Genomic DNA, 23,693 nt, shown 5'->3' with positions numbered 1-23,693 from the left:
GCCATCTCTATCCTCAGTCCTCACCCCCATCCTGCAAAGCCCTCCTGGGCCAGGCTGCAGCGATGGAGCACACAGGGGCAGGGCAGCCCAACAGGGCCCATGCCACCGTCTGAACCAACGGTCAAGGGTACTCAGAGTGGGGAGGGCCCTCGAGAGAGAGGAGCTTGTGCCCATTGCAATGGCAGGCTCAATCCATGGGTTATGGTGCTGTGACAGGACCCCCTGCCGCCCAGCACCAGGGCAACCCCTCCCTTCCGGCCAGGGGAGAGGACAGCAGCCACAGCAGGGAGCTTAGAGCCTCCCAGGGTGTTCCTCCCTGGCACGGGGAGGGACAGACAAGCTCAGGCACCAGGCCTGCCCTAGGTGTCTGAAGGAAGCCCCCGCCGCAAGGAGCCAGGGTGAGACAGGAGACTGCGCCCTCCTGCTCTCCCTCCGGCTGCTGCACCACCGGGCGGTTTCACGATTGGCTCTTTTTGTCACAGCGCAGCTCAGAGACACAAGCCCTCGGCGCAGCAGCTGGGCCCGGATACCAGAACGACAGCCACAACAAGGGCCTTTCTGGTGCGCGCGATTCTTATCAGCGCGGCACAAAACTGCCAACAGCTCCTATGCCAGGCGGGGCTCCACATACCCAGAAAATAGAGCCAGACCCTCTATGCACCCGCTCTCCACCCCCTGCCTGGGACCGGGCAGCCCAAACCCAAAGGAAGCTGGGTTCTCTGTCCGAGCACTGGGACTCAGGCCTGTCTCCACCAGGGGTTCTGGGCACCAGCGCATGAGGCCAGGGCGGGAGTGGAGGGGGAAGAGGCTGGGGGGGGACACTGAACCTCCTTTTCACCAAGGCAATACAACAGGCCTCAGGGGAAGGCCCCTGGAGAGGAGGGGAAAGAAGCTAGGAAGTGCTGGGCAGATCCAGGGCCCACTCGGAGGGCGCGAGCTCCGGACTGAAGCCGGAACTCAGGTGCTTTGAGGTCCGGCTCCCATGTGGCTCGGTGCTGCCGTGTGCTGTCCTGGGTTATTCGCTTGGCAGCCCTTGGACGCTGGATGAGAAATGCCCTCAGACAGGAAGCTCCGCTGCCTGGGCAGCGCTGGCTGCTGTTTACCTAGAAATCCCTGGACCACGTTGAATTTCCCTTGAAAGCTGAAGTCCCTGGAGCACGACTGAGGTGGCTTTCCACTGGGCTTGCTCCCCCTGGAGTGTTAGCCAGACGGACCCCTGGGGTCATGCCCCCCGGCACACACCACCTGGAGTGCCAGCCACCCTGCACGCCACAGGAGCACCGAGGCCAACGGGCCCTTTTCACTAGTGCAGCCTCACAAGAGCCGAGATTTGCAGCTGTGCACTGGGGTGGGGGGTTGCAGGCGCTGGGCCAGAGCACCCGGGGTGAGAGAAGAAGGAAGCAGGCCTGGCCTGCCTTGCTGGCCACTGATAATGGCACCACCCCTCCCTTCCTCTTCTTGGCAGCCGGGGTCTGAGCCGAAAGTAAAGCAGCAGGCAGGGCAAGTAGAGTGTGGGGGGGGGAACCTAGCCACAAGGAGGGGACTGTGGCCACCTCCCTCCATGGCACCAGTGGCCTGGTGATGGGCAGGGCCGGGTGAGACACATCCCTGAGCCGGCCCTGTGCCGTCCCTCCCCTTCGCATCCCACATGTTGTGTGGGACAGGACGCAGCTGGGCCTCTGGCCAGTGCAGCCTCGGCTGTGAGTGAGAAGCCAAAGGAAAGGGGAACAGGCACCTGGGCTGGGCCTGGGACCCAGTCTCTGGGCAAGTCTCCTCCGCCTTGTGCCGCTGAGCCCCGAGGTCTGTTTCTGCCTCTTTTCCCCCTGGGCCAGCCCTTCGCCCTGGCGGGAGCGGGAAGAGGCTGTGCTGAGTTTGGGAGCTGGGCTTGTGACTCAGGGCTGGCTTTGTCCCTGGGAGGCACGGGCAGCCTCTATTTACCCACAGGACTGGCACAGCCCCAGAGGGGGGCAGGGAAGGGACGGCTTCTACCGGTCCCCTGCCCAGGGGCCCCAGCCTATCCCGCAGGCCGGTGCAGCGTGGGGGTCCAGCCCCGCTGTTCCAATCCCGCTGCACCGGGCCCGGGTGTAAATGACAGCGGGAGGCACCGGGGAGCCAGGCCCAACAGCGCAATTAGCCAAGGGCCGGGGGGGCTTTTGTAACATAGACAACTGGCCTGAGACCCTGCCCAGCTCACCTCACATGGGGCAGCAAAGAGCCATCCGACGGGAATGACGCTGGATCCCCACACACCCGGGCTGGAGTAGGACCAGCGACCTAGGAGTATCCTCCTACCAGGCCCCTGAGCCTCCCTTCCCCACCCCGTCCTATGCTGTGTAGGGCAGAGTCCGCACGTCCACTAAACCCAGCTGCTCCTTTCAACCACAGCCTGCCTGGCAGAGTCCCGCTAACCGTCCAGCACCCATCATCACTGCCCAGGCCGGGGTCGCAAGCCTGCCCCTCCCCAGGGTCTTCGTTCAGTTCCTGCCTTGCACCTCACCCCACCCCGGAAGACAAATGCCTGAAGACGGTCCTGGAACAAGTCTAACCCCCTCACCTCCTCTCCCTTCTCCCGCTGGCCACAGCCCTGGGGAGAACTTCCTCCCAGGACGCAGATACAAGGAGAGGAGCTGAGTCAGCAATCAGGTGCCCTGAGGAACTGCAACCACAGTGCCAGTCGGATGCAGGCGAGAGTGACAGCGGAAGGCAAGGGGGCAGAGAGCCAAGCAGAGGGCCTCCCCTCCGGGCCTCTCCTTGGTATTGCTAAATATACTGTAATAAACCCAGGGCCACTAAGGAATGCCCCAGCAGTCACTATTCTGCACCCCCTGGGCACCAGCAAGGATGGAACCCTGATCCCTCTGCACCAAAAGCACAAGCCTGCTCGAGCTGCAGGAGACTCTCCATTCCCTAGTGGCAGTATAGGGCCTATGACTCACAACCAATGAGTTTTGTTTCCATCCAGCAAAGGGCAGCGGTGCTCATGCACACTAGTCAGTCACAGTATTAAACCCATCCCCTAAATGCAGCTGAGATCCATGTTTATTCACAATGTGACCTCGTTGTTTGGAGGCTGGGGTTCCTGCTGTCCTCTCACTGCACCCCGGGACCCTTCCTCCAGCCCTTGGCTGAAGACGTCTGCAGGCAGCTTTTGGGAGCCTGTCAGGGCCATTCCTAAAAGCCAGCTGGAGAGGGATTCTGCACATAACCAGACATTCCCCTGGCCATGCCTGGAAGCCGAGCCCACCAGTGCCACCCCGTGACTGGCCTGTCTGTCAGCGTCACCCACCTCTTGGCCGGTGTCATGGCTGCTGCTTTACTCACCCATCCAGACCTCTCCAAACTGCCCTGCTCCCAGCTTTTCCACCAGCTTGAGCGTCTCCCGAGGCACCTCCCATTCGTCCTGCCACCAGGGCTTCTGCGGCTTCTGGTTCTGGCAGGGCTTGCCCAGGCGGGTGCATAACCCATCTATATTGCCTGCAGGGCGGGGAGGCAAATCAAGGGGTAAACATGAGGCTGCATGGAAGAGCAAAGGGGGCGCACGCAGGACGGGGGGAGGGAGTACAGCCATGGCCAGGCACTACAAGTGCGGCTTGTGCTGTCAGCGACTCGTGACCAGCTTTTGCAGATCCATTTGTCCAGAGCGAAAGCTCATTCGCCTTCACGAGAGGAGACGAAACACAACTCAGCCTCAGAGACAGACTGCACAGTTCCCCCCGTGCCAGCTTCTCCCTGCAGGAGGCGCTGTGGGGCACAGGGTCCGAGAGCTGTTGTACGTGTCCATGGGAGGTGGAACCGCAGTGGTTCCCGCGGTGATAAGTGGAAGTTTCAGTGCCCGCCCTCCCTTGGGTTGCGGTGCCCTCTCCTGGCAGCGCCCGGGGCTTACGTGTGTAATGCTCCACCAGGTCATGCAGGCTGCTGAAGGTGATGCGAGGGGAGATGTAATACCCCCCATTGTCCATGTTCCGGATCTTGTAGTGCTTCACCATCTCGCCTTGGTTTTGGTCGAAGTCCCTCACTGACAGGGAGAAGGAACCTAGCGAGGCCAACATGAAACAAGGAATGAGGCCACTGCAGGCTTGGTCTCCTTTTCTCACCTTGAAGACTCCTGCCCCACAGTTCCTGCTCCCAGCCCACCCTCCCCCAGGGGACTCCCGGAGGAAAGCTGGACCGTGCCAGGCACCGGAAGAGGTGCGCCAACATGCCATAAGAGGTGGCTTCTCTTCAGGCCAATGCTGAGTCCATTGGAGAGATGCCGGGGAATGCTGGCCAATAGAAGGCCAAATCCTGCTCCCACGGCCGTCACCACAGCACCACACCTGGCACAAGACAGTCTTGTGCTCTGGGCTGTTTGCACCATCCCTATAGCCAGGGTAAGACAGTGCAGAATGGCAAGTATCTGCCCCTCTGCTTTATAACCTGAGCAGCTGAATGCCAGGAGGAGGGGAGCATCCCCACACACACCCCTATAGGAAGAAGTGTGGTACAGTTCCTGGTTTGCTGGGAGGAAACCCACTGCCAGACGCCCAGCTGGCACTGTCAGGGCACTGCTATGGGGAAGCTCACGCTGACGGTGGCCCTAGTGGTACTAAAGAATTGGATTGCCCGTAGAGTAGCAGACGGCGTTAACACGGTGCATTCAGAGCACCAGGCAGGAGGCAGGCTCAGAGGTGCCAGACATGGGCATCCGCCCTGGCCCTCCACTCACTGGCTGCAAGTTACCTTTGGTGGATTCGCTCTCCCGGATCAGGAAGGAGCCATGCGTGTTCCCGGAGGCCAGGAGCTGTCGCTCAGCGTCCTTCCGGCTGAGGTTTTTGAAGAACCAGCTGCATGGACCAAGACAGAATTAGTGCCACACAGTGCTACCCCGCTGCCCACCCCTCTGCCAGCAAAGACCCAACCAGAGATGCCTCGTTGTGCTCCCGCGGAGGACAGGAATCAGAGATCCATTGGGGCTCACATAGCCCAGTCCCCTCCCCCCTAGGACCGGGGGCATGTTTCCTAGCCCTGCAGCCAGGCTCAGGGCAAATATGGCCAGGGCTGAGATTTCCCTCGGGGGGGGGGCACGGGCTGGGGGCAGAATACTGAACCCAGACGACACATCCACTCACGGTTCTGGCTCCAGGCTGTTCACCCTGGCGACGAAGTTATAGGGAATGTACCCTTCCTGGCCGGTGGTGAGCGACTGGGCCTTCCACCACTCCCCGCTCCTGAAACGAGACCAGAAGAAAGGCCAACATCAGCCCCCCAGTCCTGCTGGGGAGGGGCGGTTCCGCGGACACAGAGGTCTGGGTGGAAAGAGGCCAGTGGGGCCTCAGACTGCAGGGGGAAGATGCTCCCAGCTGGCTGGGAAGGTGGCAGACTGCCTGGTGATGCTGGCTCATTTGAGGGTCGTCCCTCCCGCCACTTCTTACCTTCGTGCCCAATGGGCGCTTCTCTCTCACTTGTAGCTTATTGCTAGATGCAGCCACATCCCCCTCTCCCTCCCCGAGGCAGGAGTGCAGGGCACCGAGGGCCCTGCCTGCCTCCAGTTCTGGGGTCCCACCAGGAAACTGCAGGCAATGGGCTGGCAGCAGGACCCCTCCCTGGCAGGTGCTTGTCCGGCAGCACGGACCGGCCCATGAGCCCGCAAGGCTGGCTGGAGAGAACATGCTCTAAGTGGCTCAGTGTGAGTGGGGAAAAGGCAACAGACTTACTCCTCCAGAAGTCGGAGCGTCTCCCCCTTCTGGAGCCCCAGGTCACCATCGTGAGTTGGTTCATAGTCATACAAAGCGACCACTAGTTTATCTGGAAAGAAAAGCAAGAGCTCTCTTTAGAGGTGGCTGGACAGAGGCGAGGTGCATCAGGGGCCTGACAGTGGCCCGTGGAGCCTTTCACCTCCAGGGTGCTAGTTTGGCCCCAGCTCCTGTCAATGAGCTATTGCCACCGGATGGCTGTTTGGTGGCTTACATGAGATGAGTTCGACAGGGCTCAACCCAGCGTCCAATGAGCGCTAATTGGAAGTCTCCGCAGAGAGCTGAAAGTGGAATGGTTGTAAAGGCTAGAGCCCGAGTGGTGGCCCCTCTGGGTCAGAGTGGAAGAAGCCCGTGGATGGGGGCAGAACTGGGGGGAATTCAGAATTTCTGTCCTATGGGAAATACTGAGAATTCGAAATCGGGTTCTGCCCTGACTCAGGAGGAAAAGTTGAAAAGCCCAGCATTTTCCGTGAAACAAAATATTCCACAAATCTTCCATTTCAGCCTTAGGGGAGTGTTCCATTTCGGCATCGATCCTTTTCACAGTTATGTTCTATTCTATTATGAATGTGATCATTTCCCACAAAAAAAGGTAGATGAAATGGACCCGTTCCCGCGAAAGGGTTTGATTTTGTACTAATCAGCGTTTGCCGAGGGCGGACGCTTCCGCTGGAACATTTTCAACCTGCTCGAGGAGGGGGTGAAACTTGCACTGGGGCTGTGTGCACAAAAGAGGCCTCTGTGCCCCAGGGGCCGTTGCTCAGGTACCGTCCAGGAGCACTCAGTTTAGATCCACACAAGCTAGAGGGAGGATTGAGAGGGGAAGAAAAGCAAAGAGAATGAGGAAGATGACGGGCTTGACTCTCCCCTGCTCTGCGCCTTGCATTGTCTGTTACACCCGTGCAAAGTGGGAGTAAAAATTCTACCCTCCTTTTGCACGGAGGTGAGCGATGGCACAAGGTGCAGGGTGAGAGAGGGTCCGGCCCGAGGTGTCTCTATGAACAGCAAGAGGTGAGTTATTGGAAAGACTTCACCTTTGGGAGTCACGTCGCTAACATGCACTTTTCCTTTCCCACCGATGTGCTATCGTTCCACTAGCTGGGACTGACTCATTTGCACAGAACCCGCTGGTGGCTCAGAGTCCGGGCTGCTTCCCCAGCACCGGAGACCCCTCTTCCCGTAGCGTTCTGGTCTGCGGGTACCAACCTTGCATAGGAGAACAGGGCGGAGAAGGAATTTCATAGGACACCAAAGGATCACGCACCTCGGAGCCATTGTGTATCAGCCTCTGGAGGGAAGAAAAGAGACCAGAGTGAAGGGGATTTCTCTAATTTTCTCTTCTAGAAGGAACTCCCACCCCCGCACCCAGTTTCTTCAAGTCTCCCCCTCACACCGTCCTCTCAGCTTCACTTCCTCCCCAGCAGGGCGTAACCAAGGGCTTCCCCTTCCATCTGCCTGAGTGAGGAGTTTCTCTGTGCTTTGAGTTCACAGCTTCCTCCTTAGCTATACGAGACCCTTGCATACTGGATCCCAAACACTCGGCACTGTGGAGCTTCTGCAAGTCTTAGCCTCAAGTATGGCCATTTCCTCCACCCATGCCAGTCCAAAAGGGCACGATCCCTATGAAAAGCCCCCACCGCGATGCTGTGATGAGAGGAGAGCTCTCCCCCATCCTCCTCACCTGGGGTTTACTAGCCGGGTCTATGGGGTAATTGCAGCGCTCACAGATGTCAATGTTCTCGATCCAATCTTCGTCATAGTCAGAACTGCAGCAACAGCCCATGGTCCCTGCAGGAAGAGGGGGACGAGAGCCAGAGGCTGTGAAAAGGGAGAATCCGGGTTTTCATTCCTCACCCAGAGGGACCTGAAGATCCCAGCACAAACCAAATGCAAACGGGCACGTCCCTGGAATGCAGGCGACAGTCTCTCCACAAGCAACAAGTCCGGTTGGAATCCAGTCTCCTCCCTAGTTCTAAACGAGGCCTCAATGGCATCAGACCCCAGAGGGCAGGGAAGAACTAGGTGTTGGCTCCTCCATAGGCACTGGGCTCAGTTGTGGGGCTGAGGCATAGCATGGGGCCATCCCCACCCAGGGGGAATTTAAGGAGCAAATTATGCCTCTGGGCCTCCCCTCCCTTTCTAGGTTGATGTGTGGCCTTCAGTTGTCACTCAGTGCTTAAGGTACTTGCAAGAGCTCTCCTATGCATACCAAGAGCTTCCCAGTGCCCCACCCAGCCTCTCTTTCTGGGAAGTTCAGCCCTTAAAGGTGCAGGCCCCTTTGACGCCACAATATATGTCCTCCGGAGGAGCAGTCTCTCAAGCTCTCCAGAGCATGACTGTGACCAGCCCTCCTGCAGGATGTGCAAAGGGCTGGGAGAGTCTGTACACGAGTGACAGCTGCCATCATGGTTGGGGAATTAAACCCAGGATATCCAAAGCTAAAAGCGTGAGTCTTTACAGCTTGAGCTAAAGAGACAACCTCTATGGCAGGTGGCCGCACAGACTCTCAGCCTCTGTGCATCGAGCAAAGAGAGGGACAGCACTGACAGGTGGGTTGCATGCGTGCCCCAGACTCTCACACTCACAGTAATTAGCTCGATCTATCTGAGGAGTGGAGTGGAGTTAATCAGTGGTAATATCCTCTTACACTTCAACTGCACCTCCCATCCCAAGCCAGGCAAAGTGCTTTACAGACTTCACAGCTTGAGATATTAACTGCGTATTCACTGCTTCGCCTGCCACCGCAGAAACGCAGCCATCTCTGGGGTGGAACGCAGCCGCCATTTATCAGACCACAGCAACGTTTGCACAAGAGTTTAGGACAGGAAGTGATGGAGCTGGGACTGTGAGGGGAATTGAGGGAGGCCGAACGTAATTATCCACGTTGGAATCTGGCCAGGACATTGGAAGAAACACCCCTGATCATGCAAATAACACGACTGACTCGTTAATGACCATAAGCAAGCAGGTCCTTGGTGTTATGCCTAAATACAGCACGACAGGGCCCTTAACGCCACGCAGACATTGGCTCAAAGGTGAACAGAGTCCGTCACCTAAAGCACCAGGGTCATCTTTTGTCCCCCTCCAGCACTGACCTAGTTTAACCCTGCATAGCCCCGGAGATCGCACAGAAATCACAGCCCCAAGTGGCACAGCTGCAGATTAGCCCCAGGTAACTGTCTGCCGTTCAAAGGAGCAACGCCGATGCAGAGAGCAGTTTAGGAACTCCAGCCATTCAGCCCTTGAAAAGCCCATTCCCCAGAGAGGTCCCTGACGCCAGGAACAAGACCTGGGAATAGGGTGACCAGACAGCAAATGTGAAAAATCAGGAGGTGGGGGGTAACAGGAGCGTATATAAGAAAAAGACCCAAAAATCGGGACTGTCCCTATAAAATCGGGACATCTGGACACCCTAGGTGGGAAGACAGAACAAGACAAGCTGCCCCAGCCAGCAGAACCTGCTAGAGTGCCCAACCGTGGGAATTTGCATCTTCATCCCCTCTCTCATCTCAGGGGCCTGATCTTTGCATGCTGCTCTCATCCGCATCCATGCAGAGGATGGACGACACACAGGCCCGGCGTGTGCTTCACAGTCTCTCTGCTGGGGCGACCCCACTACTTCATTCGCTCCCATTTCCAGCTTCTCCATCCGCTGAGGACGGACGAGAGTTACTAGCTGAAGCACTGGCGGGGGCACTGTTTGTTCCCAAGATGTACTCCAAGTCCTTCTGCCCTTTGGGACAAGCTTCCAGCCAGGGCCACAATTTTTGGATGGCTCCTGTTTTCAGGAGTGCAACTTGAGACCCCGGAGGCGTGATTTTCAGAGGTGCAGAGCACCCACCGTTCTCAATGGTTTCAACACGCACGACCGGTTCCTCGTCATAAAGAATCAGCCGAACGGGCAGAATCGCCCCAGCAAACAGACGGACCCGGGCCCGGCGTTTGAGACCACGAACGCTGACGTGCTCCTGTAACGGCACACCCAGGAGTGTGGGTGGCACATACATACAAACATGTGGTATGTGCAAAACAGCAGGCGGGGGTTTCAGGGACGGGCTGGCAAACGTGGGGCTTGCCAGCGGAAAGCGCCCTTTTCACGTTAGCCGCACAAGCCACCTGGAAAGCCTGGCCCTCCCACAAACGCTGATCACAGCATAAATCGGGGGGGGGGCGGGGAACGCCGCCCAGTGAGTCAGTCTGGAAAGGTCAGCCCACAGCCACGGAAAAGCCTGGCTAAGGGCATCTCCCTCCTCTGCCTCCCTCGCCATCGGTCTGCCCCGCACGGTGCCGAGCACCCCGGCTCCCTTTGAAATCTGCGAAGGGTGAGAGAGCTCAGAACTCACAGGCGCTGGGCCCTAGTGGTTTGGAATTTGTGCTGAGGGGCCTTGCCTGTCGCTGAGGCTTCAAATTTATAGGTGCCGGACAACCGCGGAAGCTAAGATGAGAGATGGCTCCTTTAATAGAGACTGTCAGCTTCGTTCATTTCAGGTGGGCATGGAATGGGTGCTGCGAGGGGAGAGCCCAGTGGCACACACCAATCCCATGTCGGCAATGGCCCGGAAACGTTCTCTGGGGTTAGGGATCTATGGCCCAGAGAGACTAAGTGACTTGCCAGAGGTCACACGGGGCTTCTGTGGCAGAGCAGGAAATCAAATCTGTGTTTCTCTAGTCCTAGGTTAGTGCCCTAACCACGAGAGCAGCCTTTGTCTCTCAGTGCTTGCACCTTGCGTGACCATCTGCACCTGGCATATAACCTTGTCTCTAGCAATACGAGAGCCTCTCCTCCTGCCCCCTGGAACAGCCTGCCTGTATCTCACTGTCTCATCAACTCACCATTTGTTTTCCATTCCTCCTCTGAGCACCTATCGGTTAGCCCTGGCTCCGGGTCCTTGATTTCCTCCCAGCGCTGGTAGCTATTCCCCTCCTGGAATAGCTGGTGCTGCGGCAGCACTTTAATGTTGCCAGTGAAGACGTGCCGGAAAACTTTTGTCGCTCAGGGGAGTGTTTTTTCACACCCCCTGAACGACAAAAGTTTTAGCGCTGAAAGTGGCAGTGGAGACACAGCCCTACTGTGTAAGAATGAGTTCACAGCAGTCGCAGGCAATACACCAGCCCCTGAGTCCCCCTGCCCTTTGGTATGGCCTGAAACACACAAAGGGAACAAGCTGAGAAGCTTGATTCTCCACTCAGTCAAACTGGCTTCACACCAGCATAGTTCCTTCTATTTGCATCAACTGGGATGAAAAATCAGGCCCAAAGAATTATTTTCTTTCTAGCATATTTCATCTGTGCTAATCTTAGACTTCACTTGTAATAGCGGGGGCTGGGGGGCGGGCATTTAGACTGAAATGTGGCTTTTGCCATTGAGAGTTTCCCTTTAACTTCACTTTGGCATTATTTAAGTTGACAAAGTATTTCGGGCTGGAGCAGATGGGCGGGCGCCTCAGCCGGAGTAGCGCCACTGACAGCCAATTTCAATATCGTCAACCATGAGCATTCCAAAATCATGAATCGGGCCACTAAACAGCATGAGATGGGCTTAAAATCATGAGGTTTTTCTCTTTGCCTTTTGGGTTTCTGAGCCTTTAGGGACTTTTTCCTGCAACCATGAGAACTAGAAACTTATCATTTTTGTTTGTTTGTTTTTAATGAAACCCGAGATCCTCATGCCGTATCAGGATTTCCCAACCTGGGACTTTAAGAACACTAAATATCACGCGAGTGGAGATAAAACTGTGAGAGTTGGCCACATTGCAATGGACGCCAGCTGAGGCTCTGGCCTGTGAACTGGTTTTTCCCAGGCTATGCTCTGGGTCCCTGTGTGTTTGGATCAATTTGTCAAAAGTGGCCACTTACGTTGGAAGCTTCCTTTCTTGGGAACCCAATCGGAGACACCTGGGGCCAGATATTCAGCACCCACAACTGGAATGACGTCAATGGGAGCTGGGTGTACTCAACCCCAGGACCCAGGTGTCTCCGGCTGGGGGACTCACAATCAGAGGCTGCTTCTGAAAATGCTAACCTTGATCTGTTATCGGCGAGTGCATCTGTCCTAAAACAAAGTGGTGCAGCTGGTGCGCCGAGCTCCTTTGTAATTGTTCTTTTCCCCTCCCTGGTGCAGCCCTGTGCTGATGTCTGCTTAAGCAGGCAGCAGGCAGGCACAAGGAGGTGGCTTTTCAAAGGCACAATCAGCAGTTAAGCACCCAACGCTCAGCAACTTTCAATGGGACCCAGACACCTACTTGTCTTTTGTGCTCTTAAAAATCTCCCCCCAACAAGATGGGACACTGGCACTAAGAATTCTCTCTCTCGGGCGCTTAGCTGGAGGGTTTTACTCACATGCTCAGGGCCTAATTGATCATCATATTCGAGGTCAAGAAGGAATTCTCCCCTAGGTCAGATTGGGGTTTTTCCATCCTCCTCTACAGCATGGGGAGCGAGTCGCTTGCCAGGATTATCTGGGTATAGCTCACTTAATCAATTTCCTGCCGTGGCAGAAGCCTTGGGGACTGGTTCACCTTGGTCCTTCCTGTTCTCTGCCTGTGGCACCCAGCAGTTTGATCTCCTGAGGGCTGTAATATCTTGGGTCTGATTCTGGTGGCGGAGTGGCTGGCTGGTGTTTAAAGGCCCATGATATACAGGAATACAGAGAAGACAGTGTACTAGTGCCTCCTAGCCTGAAACTCTGTGACTGTGAAAACTCCAGTTTTACAGCCCCAATATAATTATGCTGCAGAGAAAGGTAACAAGTTATAAAGGGTTAAATAGAACGGAAAAGAATAATTAATAAAAAACTGGGAAGCTGCTGTCTTGTCAGCCGGGGGCCCTATCCAAGGCCTATTGAAATTAACTGGAGTCTTTCCATTGATGTCATTGGAGATAAGACCACTGATGATGGAGAGTGTTCAACTCCCACCTGAATCCATGGGAAAGCAGGAGATTTTCCAAGCTGTCAGCTAAGTTCGACTAAATCAATAATGGAGACAGAAATAAATATTACTCATATCTTTTCCTCTCTTCTGGTTCTTTTCAAAGGGTTTTGTCCATTTTTAAATTCTCCACATTTGCTTTGTGGGGAGAAACGATCAAACTTGCCACCGAGCAAAGCCTGTTTTTGTATAAATCACAAAATCATCGAAATGTCGGGTTGGAAGGGACCACGAGAAGTCATCTAGTCCAGCCCCCGTGCCAAGGCAGGACCTAGTAAACCTAGACCAGGGATCGGCAACCTTTGGCACACGGCCCGTCAGGGAAATCCGCTGGCAGGCCGGGCCTGTTTGTTTACCTGCAGCGTCCGCAGGTTCGGCCGATTGCAGCTCCCACTGGCCGTGGTTCGCTGTTCCAGGCCAATGGGGGCTGTGGGAAGCGGCGCAGGCCGAGGGATGTGCTGGCCGCCACTTCCCGCAGCCCCCACTGGCCTGGAACGGCAAATCGCAGCCAGTGGGAGCTGCAATCAGCCGAACCTGTGCACACTGCAGGTAAACAAACCATCCCGGCCTGCCAGCGGATTTCCCTGATGGGCCGCGTGCCAAAGGTTGCTGATCCCTGACCTAGACCATCCCTGACAGGTGTTTGTCCAACCTGTTCTTAAAAATCTCCAATGATGGAGTTTTCACAACCACTCATGGAAGCCTATTCCAGAGCTCAACTACCCCTATAGTTAGAAAGTTTTTTCCTAATATCTAACCTAAATCTCCCTTGCTGCCAATTAAGCCCATAACTTCTTGTCCTACCTTCTTGTACTACCTTCAAAACAACTGATCACAGTCCTCTTTGTAAAATATATCTGAAGACTGGTAGCAGATCCCCCCTCAGTCTTCTTTTCTCAAGACTAAACATGCCCTTCCTTTGATCATTTCCTTCTATCAGATTTGTCTTAACCTTTTGTCATTTTTGTTGCTCTCTTCCAGACTCTCTCCAGTTTGTCCCCATCTTCCTTATGGTGTGGCACTGTGAATTTCACACAGTACTCCAGATGAGGCCTCCACACTGCTCAGCGGAGAGGGATAATTACCGCCCATGTCTTACATACAACTCTTCCGTTAATTCACACCCAGAATGATATTACCCTCTTTCACAACTGCATCACATTGTTGATTCATATAGTTTTTGATTCACTATAACTCCCAGATCCTTTTGAGCAGTACTACCGCCTAGCCTGTTAGTCTCCACGTTGTAGCTGATTTTTCCTTCCTAAGTGAAGTACTTTGCACTTGTTACTATTGAATTTAATCTTGTTGATTTCAGGCCAATTCTCCAATTTGTCAAGGTTATTTTGAATGCTAATCCTGTCCTCCAAAGTGCTTGCAACCCCTCCCAGCTTGGTGTCATACGCAGATTTCCAGTATCCAAATCATTAATAAAAATATTGACTAATATTGGACCTAGGACTGACCCATATGAGACCCCACTAGATAGCAGGAGGTTGGACTAGATGACCTCCTGAGGTCCCTTCCAACCCTGATATTCTATGATTCTATGATTCTATGTCTGTCCAGTTTGACTACGGACCATTGATAACTACTCTTTGAGTATGGTCTTTCAACCAGTTGTGCAGCCACCTTATGTTTATTTTGTCTACTTTGCTTATAAGATTGTCATGTGGGACTGGGTCAAAAGCCTTACTAAAATCAAGATGGATCATGTCTATTGCTCCACCCCTATCCACTAGGCCAGTAACCCTGTCAAAGAAGGAAATTAGGCTGGTTTGGCATGATTTGTTCTGGACAAATCCATGCTGGCTATTCTTATAACTCTGTTATAAGGCTGAGTGCTTATGAATTGATTGTTTTAATAATTTGTTCCAGTACCTTTCCAAGTATCAAAGTTAAACTGACTGATCTATAATTCCCAGATCCTCTATGTTCTCCTTTTAAAAGCTAGGTTCTATGTTTGCCCTTCTCCAGTCCTCTGGGACTTCACCCATCCTCCAGGAGTTCACAAAGATAATGGCAAATGGTTCCAAGATTGCTTCAGCTACTTTGTTAAGTACCAAAGGATGAGTTTCACCAGGCCCTGCCGACTTGAATACATCTAACTTATCTAAATATTCTTTAACATGTTTGTTTCCTATTTTGGCTTGTGCTCCTTTCCCCTTGTTATTAATATGAATTGTGTTGAGTCACCATTACACTTTTTAGTGAAGACTGAAGCAAAATAGGCATTTAACATCTCAGCCGAGTTATTAGATCTCCTTCCCCACTAAGTAGAGGACCTACACTTTTCTTCATCTTTCTCTTTCTCCCAATGTATTTATAAAACCTCTTCCTATTGCCTTTTATGTCCCTTGCAAGGTAAAAGTCGTTTTGTGCCTTAGCCTTTCTGATTTTGTCCCTGCATGTTCATGCTATTCTTTTGTAACTCCTTAGCAATTTGTCCATGTTTCCAATTTTTGTAGGATTCCTTTTTGATTTTCAGATCATTAGAGAACTCCCGATGGAGACATATTGGCCTCTTACTATTCTTCCGCTCTTTCCTTTGCAGTGGGATAGTTTGCAGTTGTGTGTTTCATATTGTCTTCTTGAGAACCGGCCAGCTCCCCTGAACTCCTTTTCCCTTAGATTTTCTTCCCATAAAGGCAAGTAGCCAATGAATGCAAGGACACATCGGAGGGCTGGGAAGCATCGGTGAAACGGTGGCTCTCATTGAGTCACCCCAGCACTTCTCATGGTCATGAGAGAGAGGGCTCCATAGGTACTTCTGCAAATGCTTCTGAATCATCTTAGACTATATCCCTGTGCGGCATTAGAATGAATCAGCACAGAGTCCATTTAGTGCCCACACCTAGGGCCTGTGTTAGCCCATCTTCTTACTTTATCGATTCTGGCTTGTGAACCATCACCCTGGGCTGGGTCCTGCTGTGTTGGAGTCAATGGGAGAGTTGTCAGTGCCTTCCGCGGGTATTGGAGCGGGCCCCATGTGTGTCCTTGTGTTGGGAAGCACAGGATGCATTGCTCAGCTAACCGTGAATTTCCAGGGGTTCGTTGCTTTCTGTTGTATCCTTAACACATCCGCAATGTAGGTTTTGTTGTGAGGATGTGGCCTATATATCTGGGTGACTGAATGTGTGTGTGTGCGTAAGTATGACTGTGTGTGATTGTGTCCACGGTCCTGATCCTGCAACGGCGTCCGTACACCAGAAACCTTGTACGTGTGCAGAGCCCCACGGAAGTCAAGGGGCTCTTAGGCTGCACAGAGGTCGCCCACGTGGCAGGATGTGTGTGTGCGTGTAGATCTTTGTGAGGTTATGTGAACGCAAGTGCCCACACACCCTTGTTCATGAAAAGAGAAGTGTGTTGTCAACGGGCCCTATTGTATCGATTTTAAATGTTACATTTGATCTTGTTGGCTGGTGAGCTGGACGTGAACTAGGTATGGTTAAAACAGAAACCCGTGTTACCAGAAACTAAGCGGATGCTCCTGCCCAAATGAGGTGGACAGAAGTTAGAGCAAAGATGGGCTGGCAAAACCTTTGTTGCTTGGCTTGGAAGTTTCAGAGATGCTAACAGCACTTTGAAGGGATGGTTCTTAATGGAGACCTAGAAAGTGGAAAAATATTGGGGATTGTTGTTCCCTTTCTTTGCTTCAGAGAGAAAGGCCTGAAAGCTTCCTCACTCTCCCCTTCCAAATAGTTTTTATTTGGCTCGGGGGACTGTAATATTAGAATTCCAGGTCCTGTCTACCCTGCGAGAACTCCCCGGTATGAGATCACAAATACCGAAGAAGTGAAAACGGAACGCCATGGAGGCGTTTCTAGGTAACTGTGGGCCAGCACCGGAGGACTAGCTTGCATCAGTCGTTGTATCATGGCTCTGCCCCGCTGGCATGACCCCAAATGAACTACAAATGCTCCGCTCAACCCAGGCTGGATGTAGGTCACAGCCTAGGGTGACTGCCCTGACTTGTGTCACAAGCAGCACAGGACTGAGGGAGTTCTGGGTTCGGATGGGGTGAGGGAGCTAGAGGGAACAATCCGTCTCGAGCTCGAGATCAGTGGTTCTCAGCCAGGGGTCCGGGGCCCCCTGGGAGACGGCGAGCAGGTTTCAGGGGGTCTCCCAAAATAAACCAGAGAGCAGGGCCCTCGTTAGATTCGCTGGGGCCCAGGGCAGAAAGCGGAGGCCCGAGCCCCTCCTCCCCGGGATGAGGCCAAAGCCCGAGCAACGCAGCTTCACGGGTTCCCTGTGGAGTGGGGCCCAGCAATTGCCCTGCTTGCTACCCCCTACCGCCGGCTCTGGCTTTTAATCTACTGGTTATGCAGAAAACCAGCTGTTGTGGCACAGGTGGGCCATGTTGGGGGTGGGTTGCGAACCCCTGCAAAGCTCGAGTCCACGCAGGCCCTGACTCCCCAGATGTTTAACACTCTCTGGGGTTTGTTTCTTTTTCACGATCACCTATTTAACCCTGGGGATAAACCCTCCCTTTGGTAGTCAGCCCCTCCAGCCAAACCCGAATCTGCATCTCCGACACCCACAAGACATTCGCCACCAAGAAACGACCCATATTTCCAAGGTTGCAAAGGCCAGGGCTACACTACACACTTACCTCAGTAGAACTAAGTCTCACGGGTGTGAAAAATCCAGCCCCTTGAGTGAGCAAGTTACAGATCGTAACCCCTGGGTAGACAGCGCTATGTCGGGAGGTGGAGTAACTAAGCAGACGGGAGAAGCTCACTCGTCGGCTTAGAGCATCTTCATCAAAGCGCTACAATGCAGCTGCACCGATGCAGCGGTTATAGCGTAGACCTGCCTGAGGAAAAATGCTTTCAGGCCTTTGCTTCCTAAAAAAGCCGAAAGGCCAGTGCCTGATTATTTTCGGCAAGGCCACTTCCAAAGAGGGGTAAAGTGAATTGTGCGAGGTGCTGCCTTGTTGTATTTGAAATGGCATCCTATGGCCTGCTGATGTGACAGGGAAGTTTAGCATCGTGCGTCTCCCATTAACAAGAAGGAAACAAATAAATTAAAAAGAAATTTCCATCCTCGTGGAAGAAAAACCTCAAACTGTCCCAAATACCATTGCCTGGAGATAACATCGAACATTTAAAATATGATGCATTAGCAAAAGGCAAAAGATGCCAGGGTTGTGTTTTTTTCCTTCCTACAAGAATCCTGGGCGAGGTAGGAGGTGTTGATGCTCAAGCCACAAAACAATTTCCACCGAAAAGCGGTATCATCTGAGCAACATCTGAGGCCAAAGAGGATTTTGGCTCTGAAGTTGTTTTTGCCTCTCTTTGGTGACTGTGTTTGTCTATGTGACTGAACATTTGTGTTGGTCGGCGTGTGTGTGTCTGCACTTATTTGCCTCTGTGTGCTTGTGTGAGTTTGTGTCTGTGTGTCTCCCTATGGGTTTGTCGATGAATGTATGTCAGTGTCTCTGAGTGCTTGGCTGTGTGACTGAATGTGTCGGTCTGCCTACATATGTTGGTATCTATTTGTCAGTTTGTGTGTCATTGTGCATCTGTCTAGACTTTCTCTGTGTGTGTTTGTGTCTGAGTGACTGCGTGTTTGGGTGCGTGTGTCTGGCTTTGTGTATGTGTTTGTGCATGTTTGTGTGTGTGCATGCATATTTTCCTCTCACGGTTTTGTGCCCCGCAGTTTGGGAGGCGTGTGGGTGGGTGTGTTGGGGAGAGCTGTTGTGAAAAGAACAGTGGCACCCCCATCTCTGAAAATATTCCAGGGTTCGTCACTCAGGCTCCAGCCCCTCAGTTTACAGCACTGACCCCACATGCCTGGCTGGAGCAGGATGCAACAGTCTTGTTTTAACAGGGACCACAGGGGCTAAATTTAGACAGAACACGCGGTATCCAACAATGTCACCACTCACCGCAAAAGCGAATGCTCGGCCCAATCACTGCTGACCAGCCCACAGGAGAGACCCTTGTGTTTCATGAGGCCAGTCAAACCAGCACCAGCACACACATAGCCCAGCTGCTCTGGCTCACAGGGAAGAATGCAAGATGGAAGGAGGGCGGACAATGGCCCAAACGGCCTTATGCTCAGAGCAGCCAAACGACCCATTTCTGATCCTTCCCATTTCTTACAGAGAGGGAACAAAACCTGGCTTCCAAGCACCCTGCCCTTTGCAACCTCTGGTTACTTGTGGCTCCTGGGGTGGCTTTAGCAGAGCAAAGAGTCATACTGCTCTAATTAGGTACTGAAGGATGCATCTTAGAGGGGAATGGGACACAGAGCTCTTTCTGCAGCCACGCGAGGCAAGAAGCCAGCCCTGCCATGGCGTCTGCACCAAATAAGTTCATATCAGAGCTACTGCAGTTGAACAATACCATCCAGAAGTAATTCAGTGACTCTTCACTGCAGAGATGGATTTTCCCTGATTCTCGAGACTTATGGTCTCTCAGAGAGCTGCTCCGAGGGACAAAACAACCCAGCAGCAAATGGACCCTCCGGCATATTTTCAGTCCAGTTTCAAGGCTGCTGGCTCAGGACACATCTTCTAGCTTTCCCCGGGAAGTTAAGGTTTTTGGGGCAACGGGGTCACCAGATGCTGGTATGCTGTCTGAGGGGAACCCCTCTGAATTAGCCATGCCTAGCATGTGGGGAGACGGGGCACTTTGGAGAAACTTTGTTTTGGCGGGAGCAACTCAGGAGCCTGTCCATGATCTACTCAGACTAAAACGTGGGTCTATCTGTCCAAACAGCCTCAAACCAGCTCAGTGTGCCCCGAGAGAGACCAACAAGAGAGGCCAAGGAGATAGAGTCTTCCTCTCTCCATCCCCAGTTGTATTGCCCAGATGCCATGGTGATAGAGCCTTGACGGACTCACTGCAGTGCTCACTTCATTCCCTCCAAGGAGGTAAGTGGGTATAGATTTGCGGGTCATCCTTCCCACAAAGAACCCATTACTCCCCAACCGGGGCTCTGAACGAGCCAGCGCAGACCCCTCATGCCACCCCGCACGGTGGCAATCCCTGACTCCCACCCCAGGACGCCATCCCAGGGCTGCCCACGGCCCCTGCCCTTCCCTTACCTGTTTGCAGTGAGGTGGACACCAGCAGCTCTTAGATTTCCATGGCCGGAGAGCAACCACTCCCTTCCCAGTCACATTATCATTTCCATCCGCCTCATCCAGAGCTAGGCTCTCACCTCCCAGAGGGCAGCCAAACGGCCCTTCACATCAGGGAATTGCAAGAGCCCTTGTTCTCGCTTGGTGGCTGTTTTCCCTGGTTTCCTGCCTTCTGGTGTATCATGAGCAAGCTTGAGAAGTCTGTTCTCAGCACTTGCTATAACCACAAAATGAACAGAGCTAATGAGACACTCAGGGGTTTCCTGCCAGCCCTGGACTAGTGGCTCCAGAGATGAAAGCGGCTGGTACAGCGTGGCACCGTAACCCACATTGCTTGGATGTCACATGCCTGACATTTGCACAGGTGTCTCCAGGGACCCCAGGGAAGCCCTGAGAGGGGCGAGCAGCTCCAGGGCCCTGCTGCTGTTCTACACCGGTCTGCTGGGGCGAGGGGGTTAAGAAAACGTGGGGGGGAGGGGAGGGGAGAGGGACTTTGACTTGTGTTCTCATTGGGTGACAAGCTCAAATGTTGCACATCGCAGCAGGGCAAACTGAGGAGCAAGAAAAAAAACAAGCCTTTTCGCCCCTCCTGCCCCTCTCCCCGAAAACCAGGTCCTGGTCACCAGGATGACTAGCAGCTGGTCAGTCTGTGCAGCAACTGGCAACCTATCGGTGGTTCAGGGGAGGCAGGTTTGTATAATTTTTGGTGGTGCCCAGAACAGGTCCAAGTCCCGACCCCCCCACCCCCACCCCCCTGCACCTGCTTAAGGCTCTGGGAGGGAGTTTGGGTGCAGGAGGGGTATGAGCTCTGGGACAGAGTTTGGGTGCTGGGTGCAGGCTCTGGGCTGGGGCGGGTATTGGGGTGCAGGAGGGGGGTTGGGGTGCAGGCTCTGGGAGGGAGTTTGGATGCGGGCTCTGGGAGGGAGTTTGGGTGCTGGGTGTGGGCGCTGGGCTGGGACAGGGGCTTGGGGGTGCAGGAGGGGCTGTGGAAGGGGGTTTGGGGTGCTGTGTGCAGAAGGGGGGTTGGGTGGTGGATGTAGGCTCTGGGAGGGGGGAAGTATGGGTGCGGGAGGGGTGTGGACTCTGGCACGGAGTTTGGGTGCTGGGTGCAGGCTCTGGGCTGGGGCAGGGGGCTGGGGTGCAGCTCTGGGAGGGTGTTTGGGTGCTGGGTGCAGGCTCTGGGCTGGGACAGAGGGTTGGGGTGTGGGAGGGGGTGCAGTGCAGGGGCCTGGGCCGGGGATGAAGAGTTTGGGGTGCAGCAGGCAGGCTGCCCTGGGGTTGGGGGCCAGGGAGAAGGACTCCCCCCATCCCTCTCCCCACCAGCAGCAGCGAGCGCCAGGGGAAGGGGGGCCCTCCCTGGGCACAACACTTACCCAAGCCTCCCCAGGCTGCTGCTCTGGAGGTCCAGCCAGGATAGGACCCCCGCCTTGGAGTTCCCTGCCGGGGGGGGGCTGCCATGCGTCTCCTCCCCTCCTCCCTCCGCAGGCGCAGCACCGACCCTTGTAGCTGGCAGAGGCGTGGATCTGCTGGGGGCAGCCGCCCGTGGCCCAGGGCAGGCAGGGACACTCGGGGGAGGGGGCGAGGGGAGAGACCCGGCCCCGAACATCCATTGAGCTGGACCCCCTGGGCTCTGAATTTGCTGGAGCCTGGGCACCACAGACCCATACAACTCGCTGCCCCTGCCATGGTCCCCATCCCCATCATATCTGAGCATGTCACAATCCTGAGCCCGGGGCTGAGTGACGGCCCAGTGGCCCTGGGAAATACTCCGGGAGAACTGAAGCCCATTTCTTAGTGTTGACTGGGCCAGGGAGAGAGAGCGGGAGGTGAAAGGATTTGTCTATTTAAAGGAGTGTTGTGTTTGCCTTCTGAAAGGCCAGAGTAGATAAGCCTGGGCAGCCTTTAACGCTTGCTAAACTGGTGGAGTTAAACCTTAGGTGGAGCCTTTGTTCCTCTTATTTCAGCCCAGCAGCTCTACTCCTCACACAGATCCTTTGTTTCATGGTAGCCCCAGTGGCCCCACTGTGCTTGGTGCTGTACATACACCTAGCAAGTGACGGTCCCTGCCCTGACGTGCTTACACTCTAAATAGACAGAGAGCCGGGGGCGGAAACGGAGGGGAAGTGACCTGCGCAGGGTCCCAGGCATGACGCGAACACGGCTCGGCAAAGTCACAGGCCAATGCCCCAGCCACTGGACCACACTGCCTTGCCGCAAGACACGGTGACGTAAGGCCCAGCCTCCAGCACCACCATTAACCAAGCTGGAGTGAGAGCGGCTCTGGAAGAAAACAAGGGCTTTGATTCTCTCTCTCCCATCCAGACAAAGAGGCGCGGAGTCATAAAGCTTCACTTTCAGCCCCTCTCCAGCAGACCTGCGCGTTCAGTTGCTGGAGACAGCAGCGGAACCGCAAAGCTATTGTCTTGGCTTGTTAGATCAAATGTGAAGCCACAGGTACGAACAGCCTGCGCTGGGCAGGGGGAGGGGAAGACAGGAAGCTGAATCTGTGGCAGAGCAGTTTGAAGAGGGGGTTGTTGCCGGGGCATAGGGCAGATAGCCCAAGCCCAGCACAGAGCCATTTCCATCTACACTTGTAACAGCACTAATGAGCCATCGGCAGCCTCATCACAGCGCAGGCTCTGGCAGCTTGCATTCCTCAGGCTGGTAATTCAACGGCAGCTAATTTGGTGTGTTGGAATTAACTGCACTGTGCATGAGGCTCTCAGGATATCCTGGGTTGGGACTCTGCCCCTGGAGAGAATCCCTGCAGAGCATAGTGCAAAGCGATGGAGGGAAATCTAAGATGCTCACAAGAGACAGGACAAGAGCAAATGCTTAAACCTCTACAGTTAAGCTCTCTTACCCAGCAGAGATGCGAACGTTGAGCTCTGGCCAGATTCCAGCTGATATAATTACATTCTGCCACCCTAATTTCCTCTGCAAGGGTGACAAGATCTTGACTTCCTGTCCTAAAGTATTGTGTAATGTTGCTGCTTGAAGTCCTGGCCTCACCCCAAAGATGGCTGCAATTCAGTGGTGGTTGGAGTGCTCTTCTCTTGGATATGGGTTGGTTGCAAGGGCTTTAGGAGCTTTCAGAACAAAAGGTGCTGTAAAAACAGCTTGTGCCAATTCATTATTATTATTTATTGCCGGTCAAAAAATGAAACAGTAGTTTTGCAAAAAAATTGCAAGTTTTCCGTGTGTTTTTCTGTTTTGTTTTGGAAGGGTTTGCAATGGACCCACTTTTTCAGAACTTGTCCTGATTTTTTTTTAATGGAAAACATTATTGAAAAGGTTAGCAAAATGGTGAGCAACATTTTTTTATTTCCTGATAACAATTTTGAGAAAAACTGTCAAAACTAGGCTTTCCCATAAAACTAAAAATGTCACTAACATTACCAATTTTTTGTGCAAAAGATTTAAAAAGAACAACCCAACATTTTAATTAAAAAAAAACCTCATTGTATTAAAAATTTCAACTGGGTCTAATTATTATTCAATCCAGGAAATCTTCCTTTATTTCTGTTGAATATTGTGAGTATAATAATCACTTAATGGGATGCTTCAGTGCAACTCAGAGCTCTTGGTTCTAACAGAGGTAATGTGCTGTTATGTTTTGAGCGGGGGAACTTGGAGTCAGGACACCTGGTTTCAATTCCTGGCTCTGGGAAGAGAGGGTAGTTTAATGGTTTGAGAAGAGGACCAGCTCCTAGATTCTCCTCCCAGCTCTGTCACTGGTTTGCTGCATGTCTTTGGAGCAAGTCATGCCCTATCTCTGTGCCTCATTCTCCCCATATCTAAAATAGGCAGAATGATACTGACCAATCTCAGCTGGTTTGAATAGAATTTGTAAAGTGCTCTGAGATCCTTGGATGAGTGCAAATTTTTTATTCATTGTGATTGTAAAAACTAATGTTCCCCTGAAAATTACCCTCGCGGCGG

The 23,693-nt window shown here is 53.5% G+C and overlaps 1 protein-coding gene and 1 long non-coding RNA gene across 4 annotated transcripts in view; one reads left to right on the top strand and one right to left on the bottom strand.

Annotated features, from left to right (window-relative positions):
• LCK (LCK proto-oncogene, Src family tyrosine kinase) overlaps positions 1-22,811 on the bottom strand; it is a 32,750-nt gene extending 9,939 nt beyond the window's left edge. The window contains exons 1-8 of one of the 3 annotated variants that reach the window (XM_044998076.1): positions 22,615-22,811; positions 7,414-7,520; positions 6,939-7,020; positions 5,694-5,784; positions 5,109-5,207; positions 4,720-4,823; positions 3,884-4,033; positions 3,322-3,474 (exon numbers count right to left, since the gene is read on the bottom strand). In XM_044998076.1, the coding sequence (XP_044854011.1) occupies positions 3,322-3,474; positions 3,884-4,033; positions 4,720-4,823; positions 5,109-5,207; positions 5,694-5,784; positions 6,939-7,020; positions 7,414-7,515 (781 nt within the window). In that variant the 5' untranslated portion in view covers positions 7,516-7,520; positions 22,615-22,811. Of the gene's footprint in view, positions 1-3,321; positions 3,475-3,883; positions 4,034-4,719; positions 4,824-5,108; positions 5,208-5,693; positions 5,785-6,938; positions 7,021-7,413; positions 7,551-19,715; positions 20,075-22,614 lie in introns of those variants that run through there. The other 2 variants (XM_044998075.1, XM_044998074.1) reach the window with 2 other exon arrangements.
• LOC123355514 lies at positions 19,297-22,660 on the top strand. Its single transcript, XR_006575125.1, has 3 exons — positions 19,297-19,541; positions 20,364-20,441; positions 21,844-22,660. It is a non-coding gene; the product is annotated as an uncharacterized LOC123355514 (long non-coding RNA).
• Positions 22,812-23,693: the final 882 nt, after the last annotated feature.

The sequence above is a fragment of the Mauremys mutica genome, chromosome 23 (assembly GCF_020497125.1).
Source record: "Mauremys mutica isolate MM-2020 ecotype Southern chromosome 23, ASM2049712v1, whole genome shotgun sequence".
NCBI classification, from domain to species: domain Eukaryota; kingdom Metazoa; phylum Chordata; order Testudines; family Geoemydidae; genus Mauremys; species Mauremys mutica.
Note: the sequence above shows the minus strand (reverse complement) of the source record. Positions and strands in the feature narration are given on the sequence as shown.